General features: G+C 41.2%; 1 protein-coding gene across 1 annotated transcript; it reads right to left on the minus strand.

The window, feature by feature from the left end:
- Nucleotides 1-1,239: 1,239 nt before the first annotated feature.
- Nucleotides 1,240-10,888, minus strand: melk (maternal embryonic leucine zipper kinase). The gene is made up of 18 exons (XM_037115422.1): nucleotides 10,745-10,888; nucleotides 10,340-10,452; nucleotides 10,155-10,240; nucleotides 8,689-8,805; nucleotides 8,442-8,585; nucleotides 8,243-8,311; nucleotides 7,547-7,639; nucleotides 7,152-7,250; nucleotides 6,783-6,851; nucleotides 6,424-6,522; nucleotides 6,108-6,194; nucleotides 5,796-5,927; nucleotides 5,446-5,610; nucleotides 4,454-4,736; nucleotides 2,767-2,860; nucleotides 2,280-2,436; nucleotides 2,087-2,190; nucleotides 1,240-1,999 (listed from the first exon to the last, which is right to left on the minus strand). The coding sequence occupies exons 2-18, from the start codon at nucleotides 10,416-10,418 to the stop codon at nucleotides 1,822-1,824; spliced, it is 2,055 nt and encodes a 684-aa protein (XP_036971317.1). The 5' UTR covers nucleotides 10,419-10,452; nucleotides 10,745-10,888; the 3' UTR covers nucleotides 1,240-1,821.
- Between the last annotated feature and the right edge of the window lie 122 nt (nucleotides 10,889-11,010).

The raw sequence follows: 11,010 nt of genomic DNA on the forward strand, positions 1-11,010 counted from the left end.
AGGGATACGAAGACATTGTGTGACAGGAAAGGTTTGCAGTTGGAGAGGAGTGGGAGAGCAGCAGGCAAAAAAAAACAAAAACAGCATAGAGAGCCAGAATATTTCCACAAGATACTCAGTAAACTGAGGATTTATCTTGATTTAAACCAGCTGGAAGTCTTATAGAAGTCTTTGACATAACCTAACACCACACCCCTTTTAGGTTTATCTTAATCTGCACCTGAGGGGTTAAAGTAAATCAAATGAATAAGGCACAAATTTCCTGATATTGATGTTCATAGAAAAGCATGCAAAAAGGCTCCTGCAGTGGCTCGTTTGTAAGGGGACGAAAATGGGCAACAGCCAGTAAAAAGAGAGTCTCTGTTATATATGAAGGTGACAGCTGGCTTTTTGTCCAGCTGTTGTCCACGACACACACACACACACACAGCCTCTCATCCTCCAACCTCCACCCAGCAGGAGTCATCACCACCACTGGAATACTATAGAGGATATGGGGCTTTATTCTATCTCTCAAACTCCAACCTTCACCCTGTCTTAAATTATCCCCACCACCCACCCTCTCTCAGACTCCATTAAGGTTGAACCCCCCTTATCACCCTCTCAACCCACCATTACCTTTCCCCTCCCTGCTGAGACACCAAGGAGAACCTGCCATGAATAAATGCCAATCAGCTGCAGCGCTGTTATGACTAAGTGGCACCTTGTCTCAGAATGGGGAGGGGGAGAGAAGCCTGTCGACTCTTGTGTTTTACCCTGTTCAGATGTTTCAGCAATGATCATCATTATTTAAGTCATTTAAGTCATCCAGACGGTCATAACAATCACGCTCCTACAGCCATTCCTGCCATAACAATGATCATCCACCATTTTGAGCGTCAAGGCTAAATCATTATCCTTCATTTGAGTTTTACATTTAGTTGAGAACACAGCAGTTTTCAGATGTGTTCCAAAGTTATACTTTTTAAAGGGCCCAAAATAAACTTTGTGTGTGCTTTATTATGGTTGATGTCACTGATGAAACGCAGTAGACGTTTGACAACTTTCAACGCGTTTGGTGGAAACGCTGTCACTAAGCTCATCGATCACTATCAATCTTCATACCACAGAGGAGTGAAGCCTAGAAGACGAACAGAAGGATGATGACAGAGTGTAAAACACACCACTGCTCCATCAAACTGCTGAATTAAAAAAAACAAAAACATTAATGCATCTGTCTACATAAAAACAGGCCTAATATATTTGCTAGAAAACCATTTATTTTGCTCTTTTTACATGTCAGAAGGATCAGACACAATGTTAGTTTAAAACTAGACAAAAACATAAAAGCGGACGAGACAACCATGTAAAAACATCATGATAGAAGACATGTAAACATAAACATCAAAAAACAATGACAGTAAATTGGCAATGCTCTGTTTCTTTATGTTATTCAATCAAGTTGAGCGCCTACAGGGGAGAATAACAGCATCAAGACATAAATATGGAAATAAGTAGCCAGAAGGTATGCTGTAAATAGCGTTGTTTCATTTCATACAAACACATATTCATCTCGAGAGGGTTGGCGCATATCCTATTTAGCTTATGAGTAAGTTAGTAAAACAATATTCTACACAAAACAAGATTTGTACAGGATGCTGACATGTAATGCTCATAAATTTAAATCAACATCTAGTCAAGGGATTTTAAACTAGGCTACGGACAGGTTTAAATATTCACAATGAATAATGAATGACTGATCATTAATGTGCAAAGACACCATCAAACACTGATCAATCACCCTTTATTGAACTGAAATGGTATTGCTGGAAAGTGCATTATTTAGATACTGGATGTGGAGAGGATGTCTTCAACCAGGTGCTTGTAGACCCAGGCGTCTCCCTTCAGCCTCTGGCGGCGAACCCCCACGACCTCAGGCCTCTGCAGCAGGCACACCTCCAACTCAAACGCCATGGTTACCTTCCCAAAGTCGCCCTGTGTTTGACACTTCAGGGTATAACTACAAGAGAGATGGAAGAAGACGATTAAGATTGGTTCAAAGACTGGGATGTCTGATCTAAAAAGGGGATAACGTGCGTCATTTTACCCTTTCTGTGTGAAATCAACATTTTTCTCCGGCAGGATGGAGAGGATCTGGTTCAGGACCTGGTCTGGGTTGGTCTGGCTGGTCAGAGTAACATTGTACTGTGCCTGGAGGTAAAGACAGATAGAAATGTTTTTCTCTGTGGGGTAATAATTTGACATGGGTACACAGTACCGGTAACAAGAAATGTGTATACCTTGATCTTGCGCGGGCCATCACGCAGGGCTCGTCTCTTGCTGGGTGTGAGCATGGTGATCACCTTATCCAGGCCTCTCTCCAGGGAACCAAACACTTTCCCTCCTCTCTTTTTCTTCCCACTGTCTCCAGTAACAGCCAAGTCCAGAGACCGAGACCTTTAGAGCAAACAGAGTCACACGTTAAATCCCCTCAGTGGGTCTTTTGATCAAACTTATGAGAGCCAACATTGAACTATGTAATAGTTTGGCATGTTGCGCAGCATCTCTGTCCAATTTTAAAATAAGGCTTCAGACTGACTTCAGCAAGGCTGCTGATGAACAAGTATTCATTTCTTTGAATCAAGTCAGTCATCTTTTAATGTGGTTCAGTCCCTTTAGCCCATTAGTCCATCCTGTAATCTGCAGCAATCCTACATGTGAACTTTAACCACCCCCCGTCCTCCCACATCTAACTCTCACCTCAAAGCCTTCGCCCAACCCACTCACCTTCGCTCAGGGCTGAAGGCCATTATTTCAATGTTTGGAAACTCCTTGTTCTCTGCCCTCTTCTTACTTTGCTCTTTGGATGCGCTGCCTCCACCTACAACATACAAAGCGGAAAAAAGATTAATTAATCTCATACACCCACCACTGAACCACTCATTACATGCTCATGCGCTGCAGCCAAAATTTTAAAAACAGAAAGTTATGCAAAGTTCTCCTCAAAATCCAAATGTTTCTAAAGATGTGAAATATATAGAGCTGCAACAACTGGCTAATCAATCGATCAGTCAAGAAATTGGCAGAAATTGTGTTTAAAAAAAACACAACAGTGTGTCAGTGTTTCCCAAAGCACCAAGATGACATACTTCAATATCCTGTTTAGTCCACAACCCAATCAAAGAGGCATCAAAGAGGAAACCAGAAACCAGAAAATGTTCACATTGAAGAAGCTCAGAATTTTGACCAGTTTTTCTAAGCCAAAATTACTCTGATTACTCGGTTTGATTATCAGCTATCATACAGAAGAAAGAAAATGTTTGTGTTGTAATATCTCACCTGTCACTCAGAATCTTAGAAGTTCAATAAAGACTGATGCAAAATATATGATATGGTCAATACAATATGGAATAAGATGATTTTTCCAACCTAAAAGCCTCTTGACAGAAAATAAATGTTAAAAAAAAAAAAAAAAAAAAAAAACTTGAGAAACTGGCCAGTACAGCCCTTTGCTCTTATGCATGGAGCTCACTCGCTTTGACATTGGACTTGTGAACACAAAGGCTTTGGTACACACAGAGACAAGTAGCCCGACACACACACACACACACACGCACACAAAGAGAGAGGCTAGGTTTTAGTGGCAAGAGAACACATGTCACTACAGCCCACGTGGGACAGTGAGCAGAGGAAAGAGACAGCTACACCTGTCACAGCACACGCCTAGGGACAGACACACCAGACCATATTGTGTGTGTGTGTGTGTGTGTGTGTGTGTGTGTCAGTGGCAGCATGTCTGCACTGTAGCTTAGAGAACAAGAGGCTGTAAAGAGTGCAGGACCAAGCCAGATTCCACAGGGTTTAAAACCAACTGGGTCAGCTGTGGCACGTTAGCCGACTTGTGGCCGAGTTTAAAGAGGAAACTAATGAGGCTGGACGTCTGAGCCAAGAATTCACTTTGACAAATAATTAAGACTTTAATGATTCTCCATTCATATTGGTGTCCTTCATTTACAGATAAGTGAACAGAATTAGTTTCCTGATAATAACCTCACCTTTGAGTTGACAGTGACAATAAGTAGGCGAGTGTGTGTGTCCATTTTTCTACTGACAGCTAAATCATGGAAATATGAGTGGCTTTGGGATAAAGAAAAAAAAAACAAAAAAGAAAAACAGGCCCAATAAATGAGTTTATTACCAGAAGACAATTTACTTGCAAATGTGTGGCATGTGGACGTGGCACTTGTGATTATAACAGCTGCATGAGACAGAGCGAGGGACAGATAAATGAAAGAGAGCAATGTGAAGAGGGCCAGTTGGCTAATGCAAATAATCTAATAGAGATTGTACTTCAAAGCCCTTGTTTGGAACAATAAACAATTACGGTATACAAATAAACTGCACGGCGGACTGAAACCCTGCATTGTCTGCACTTCATTACTACCACTGGTTGAGTAACAGAGACTCGTCTTACCTTTGGGTGTTACTGCGTTGGTTTTAGTGCCATTTGCATTTTGATTAGGTGTTGTCAGCACATTCTTATTGGGTCGTGCATTCTTCTTACTGGACACAGGAGTTCGTGGAGGAGGCAACGCAAATATGTCAACATCTTTGTCCTGCACAGCAATATTCTCCTTGTTTTCAGCAGTCTGGTCTCTGCCCCTTCTTTCTTGGCAGTGAGGTGTTGTCACTGTTCGCCCCCTGTCTGGGTTCGGGCTGTAAGCGCATCTCCTCTCCACGGCCGGAGATGCTAGTCTCTTTAGAAATACAAAGAGGAGATAAATGCAGTGTGAGTAGATATCTCTGGAAGCGTCATGGCTTTTCAGTGTTGTTTTCCAGAGAACCTGATTACTCAAGCTAATCCACGCCATCCAAGCTAATAGTTTTGAGCAGTTTCATATTGGAGCTATTTTTTCTACTGAACTACAACCACCAACCGTATCACTGCACATAAACTACTCATGGACAAGAGGCTAGCCAACTAAGCTAGCTAACATTACAGCCCAGCTAAAGAGGATATTGTTGATGTTTATATCCCGAGAAAGAGCACGAGCCCCTTACCTATGAGTAGGTACAGGTTTCCTTCTGTGTTGTAAAAGAAAATAGTTCCTACATGCTGCTGTGCTCAACATGTTCTGTGGATCATTTTGAGTAAACAGGACAAGATTTCTGGAAAGAGACATTGCTGTTGTTAAATCTATACTTGATTCAGCTGCATTTTGCTGGAAGATGAGCGAGAACCTTGTTTTTGCCATCTAGTTCCATTATATTCAAGAGAGGGCAAACATCTCCAAAGATGATACCCTAAAAACTCGGCCACTCACAACATAACAATCTAGATGGATAAACAGTATTACAGGTAAGATGGCAAATATCTCTTAGGGGTTTGTTTTTGGGGTCGAATGTCCCCTTTAATCCAAGGACAGGGAAGGCTGCAAAAACACATTCTTCCCAGCTTTCACATACCATGTCTTTGTTGTTTGCAGATCCATCTGGCTGACCTCTGACCCCCTGGGGTGTGTATTGTGTGCCTGAAACCCACGGACAGTCATCAATGTACTCTGAGCAAAAGTCGAGAGAACCGACAACCACTGCGTCTTCATCCTCGCTGAAGTGAAGGGTGTTCCTAGTCTGCAAGTAAGAGGGGGGAAAAAAATCAAAGATCTGCAAAAAAAACCACGGGGAACTGGGAAACAATAAGCATGCAAGGTGCAGGGTAGAGTCATAAAGACTGAACCAGAACATGCAGTTGTAAAGACATTCAGCAGCCCAGAAAAGGAACAAAGCCTTTTGGGAGTTGTGGTCCCAAGTCTGACCTGTATTCCCTGGTGCAGTGGAGAGCAGGAGTCCTCACAGACTGTTGGTTCAGGGCGCAGGCGGACAGGCTTGCCCCTCTGCTTCTTTGACAGCAGCAGCAGGTAGGTGGCTGTGGTCTGGTCATACCGCCACTGAGTTGAGATGCATATCGAATAGAGAGTTACGTTGGCAGAGAATACATGGGGAACAAAACTGTTTAACATATGCAGTTGCGGTGATAACACCATCCGTAACACAATAAAAAACCACAGATGTTGAGCTGATGCATGTAATAAACATGAATGCCAACACTGGGACAAATGAGCACACACCTCCTTGACAAGTGCTGTGGTGCTCTCCCGAGATCGCTTCATGTTGACGGCCATCTCAGTGATACAGTCCACATCTATGTGACCAAGCTACCAAAGAAAACATCATGTTGTCACATTTTTTTTCTTCATTTTTCCATGTATGAACAAGACTTAACAATTCTCAAAATAAAGAGAGGAAAGACAATAAAGAAAAAGTCAAATCAAGCATTATTGAATCATTACAGGGAAAGGACCTGCGTGTTGACTGATGCAAAAACCTCAGAAAAGTGATCAAAAATGTCAGTTTGACATCAACAGAGAGAGCGTGTGTGCATACCGGTTGCCTGCTGAGCCACTCTACAGGGCTGTTGTAGTCTTTCATCACCCAGGGATGGTCCAGCAGCTGTCGAACAGTCACACGCAGCTTGGGGTCCACCTACAGGACACACACAGAAACTACAGCTCAACATGCAAAAGACAACAAATCTACAGTGGGTCTTAAATACTGTACATGTTGTACCGACCGATAAAACTATATTTTAATTCTGAATCTAGTATTTATATTTATCATAAACTCTCCATCTTTTCTACTCTTCTATTATAGCAAGTTGTTGTGACACACACAAACCAGTGTAATGTTAATTGAAATAGTTAAACTGAAAAACAAAAAAAAGAGGAAAGAGAAGGACTCTGTACCTGCATCATCTGGTTGAGGAGGAGGATGCTGCCTGGAGAGAGCCACCGTGGGTTATCATATTTACCTCTCTGATGAGATAAAAGAAATTTTAAAAACACAGATTATAAATCATCAATAAATTGGAATAGAAACAGACCTGGTTCTGCCTCAGGTAGCAATGACTATGATAACTCATAATAATTCCAGAATATGAATACAAGATATTCGAGATCAATTCATGATCATTTTACAAATTCAACCGGTTTTTCCTGAGTCAAACAATAACACAATACACAAAATAAAACAATGCTCTTCTTTTTCATAACTGGGGCTCAGAATTTCTGATAATTCATTTCCACTAATATTAGACTGCTGGGAAAATGTCTTACTGTAATCTTCCTGTAGAGGACCATGCAGTTGTCGTCATCAAAGGGCAGGTATCCACAGAGCAGAGCAAACAGCAGCACTCCCATACTCCACACGTCAGCCTGGAGGTTACACACACACACACACACACACACACACACACACACACACACACACACACACAGCAGTATTTCAGCTTCAAGTGCTGGAGTTGGGATTTCACAGCTCAGTTGCACCGAGTCATGCACCAGCGAATATGATCAGTACACCATGAAAAAAGCAGCATCGTGGAACAGGCTGGTTATCATGACTTTTAGTGAAAAACAAATGCAATGATTTGTGGGTTTAAGTAAGTACAAATCTTTAAATTATAACCTGGATGGTTCTAGCTGTGAAGAGCTCATAGCATATCTCTTACCTCTGAACCAATATATGCTCTTCCCTGGATGAGTTCAGGAGCAGCGTACGCAGGGCTGCCACAGCATGTCATGAGCTCATAACTCAAACCTCCCTGGGAGAAAGATAACCACATAACAGACCACATGATCTGGATTTACACATCAGCTGTATAAAAAAAATTTCAACTCAAAGTTCAACCAATATGTATTTCCCAGGGATTATAAGTGAGACTGATAATTGGTATTTGGAACCCATGCAAATCAGTAAAAAATTTAAATCTTAGATTAAACAGTGATGGAATGTAACTAAGTACAATTTACTCAAGTTTGGTACATCCAGTCCACTATGTTTATTTAACCTTATTTTCATGACTTTGTAGGTTCAGATTATTACTACTTGATTATAATTTGGCATGAAAAAGCCAAAGTAGTTCAATCTTTTATTTATCTGCAATCTAACAAACGAAAAACTGATTCTGATCTCAGAAATATGCAGAATATTGGATCAGACAATCAGCCAATCATTAGTTTAAAAGGCACTTATCCCTATGGCAAAAACATGTCTTTTGGCATCAGCTTCTACCTAATAAACCCCTTAAATGGTCAAATACAGCATTTGTGGGACCAACCAAATAGATTTACCCCAAAAAATGTGTGTGTATCTTTCTTCCTTTCTTGTTACTACACAATGAGAAATGAGGTATGTGGTGATGTACCTTAGGTTTGGCACATAATCCAAAGTCTATGAGCTTCAAGTTGTGGTCTTCATCAATCAGCAAGTTCTCCTTCAGGTCAGAGAGACAAACATTGCAACAAACATTACAATTAACATGCACAATATTTCACGGATGAGCAGACACATTTTATTGTAGTTTCTTGTCACTTGTTCACATTCAATCAAGTGGTTGTTTTTACCGGTTTGAGGTCTCTGTGTGCGTATCCCTGGCTGTGGACATAGGCCATCGCAGACACAATCTGTCTGAAGAACACTCTGGTCTCCTCCTCAGACAGACGGTCCTTTGCTATGATGTAGTCAAACAACTCCCCACCTGTACAGTACTGAGAGGGAGAAAAAATGACAGAGGGAGAGTGGATGCAAACTGAATGAAGAGAACAGCATCATATTCACACTCATACTAAGTTTCTGTGCATGTGCACTTACCTCCAGCACCATGAAGATCTGGGTGGAGGTTTCTATGACGTGGTAGAGGCGACAAACGTGCTGATGACTAAGGTTCTTCATGGCCTCAATCTCAACCTTCACACGAGGTAGATCATCCTGGGGTGACAGATAGACATTTATTCATTTATTGTGTAATTTCTTAATGCAGCTTTTTTTAAAAATATTTGTTAAGCAGAACACAGGAAGATGGCAACAATGGTTCTCCAAATATAAGGAATAAGGAACAAATAGTTTTCAAATAGTTCCAAATAGGATTGGAGACGATTTGGTAACCGGTGTTTATTCACTTTCAGTGGAAACACATTGTGGTGACATGAACATAATCGGTCATCATGTTTACAAAATTTTGCTGTCTTAATTATAAGTTCCAACAAATTTGAACAATAAACTAAGAAAATGTGTTCGAGTTTTGCCTGATGCCATGCTTGGACGTGGAACAACAACTAATTGCATTGATCATACAGTTACTTCAATTTGTAAATGTGATTTTGTGTCCAATTGATATAAGATGGTGAATATAAATATTGAGAAAATTATGAGGAAAGTACTTGCAATTAGGGCCGCAGGATAATGGGAAATGTATATTATGGGCTATTTACCATATCAGTGAAATTCTTGCTGATAAATAGAGTCAATAACATGAAACCAAATTACTTTCATTGATTTAACGCAGAACCTACACACTCAGACACAGTAGTTGGTGGTATGCACTTTCAAAAGTTGGTCTGCCATTAAACATAAATCAGAAGAGGAAGAAGAACCCGAGGCAACAGTGTTGAGATATTTTGCAGTTGCAGAGGAAGACAACACTATTGTTATTTGCAGTATTACATCTGTGGCTCAGGGGTCAAGCCAGTGTCTTGTTTTCGGAAGGTGACTGGTTCGACTCCCCTGGTCTGCATGTCGAAGTGGCCTTGGACAAGATACTGAACCCCAAAGTGCTTCTGATGTGCTGGTTGGCACCTTGCATTGCACCCACCAACATCAGTGTATGAATGTATGAATTACTCCAAGTTGTTTTGAACAGAAACATCTGATAAATGCCCTAAAGTGTATATGTAAAAAATTCAGTATGTTCCATGCAGGTACTAAGAGGGAAAAGTCTAACTTCTAACATGACTAATCTCTAGAGCTACGAGTGGAAAAATCGTCCATCTTTGCCTTCTCAGTTAATCAAAATCTCAGACAATTGTGAAAATTACTTGTCAGTCATTTCAACTCCCAAAGTCAGGATGTGTTTGCCTTTTCTTTATCACACATCACTGTATGACTCAGTTTTGGGGTGCGGTGTGTTGTGTTTTGTTTCACATTTCACAAACTAAAGACTATAATATAATACACACATTTTATAGTCTCTACGGTCTTTTGTGACGTGGTCCTGTTCCATGCAAACATACACCACGGATTCCCCACACCCTGTGTGGGCAAAGGGTCTCTCGACTCACCCCTAGATCCTTCTTGTTCATGATTTTAATGGCAACCTTCTCTCCTGTCAGGATGTGTCGACCCAGCTTGACCTTAGCGAAGCCTCCTGAATAAAACACACAAGGTCCATAACACACATCAGAGAGGGTACGACTCTGACGGAGCTGCTTCACGTACACACATATCACATTAATATCGTCATTACCTGAGCCGATGGTCTCATAAACCTCATAGTATTTGAAGAGCTCGTCGGCTCCGCGGTGCTCCGCCCGTTCCACCGGCATCCTTCCTGCTTCAGCCGGGCGAAGATAAACCTGCCTGCGGTTGAGAAAAAAAAAACAGCTTAGCATTCAACTGCCTAAAATACTCAACTTAGCTGGAGTACACATGCCTATCTCCGTGTTCAAATTAAACGTTAGAAGGTGGCCAACATTTGCTAGCTAAACATGCTAACGTCAGTTAACGCTAAAACAAACCAAACCAAAAAAGAATGGTAGCGTTAGCTAGCTGAAAGAAATCGTTAATACCAATAAAACTAATTCAATTAACTTTAGTACAATTGCGGCACTATAAGCTAACTGAATGACGCCCACTGCCACTATGAATTTACCTGAGTTTATGTGAAAATATGAGCAGAAGAAGGTGAGGTCAGTCAACAACCATATGGCAGAGCAAAGCCCCCCGGCAGAGAGATGTTTTGTTACAGAAGTTTGAATTTCGCACGTCGACGTTGACGCCATTTCCTGCTTCCGGTTTATGCTTGACCCGCCCCCCTTGTGGCGAATAACGGTACTGCGGCCATTTTTGAAAGAACGCTGACATTTTAGAGAAGTGTTGATTAAACTTTATTTAATTGAGGCTGTAGTTTATGGTGCT

The sequence above is a fragment of the Acanthopagrus latus genome, chromosome 1, assembly GCF_904848185.1.
Source record: "Acanthopagrus latus isolate v.2019 chromosome 1, fAcaLat1.1, whole genome shotgun sequence".
NCBI lineage: Eukaryota > Metazoa > Chordata > Actinopteri > Spariformes > Sparidae > Acanthopagrus > Acanthopagrus latus.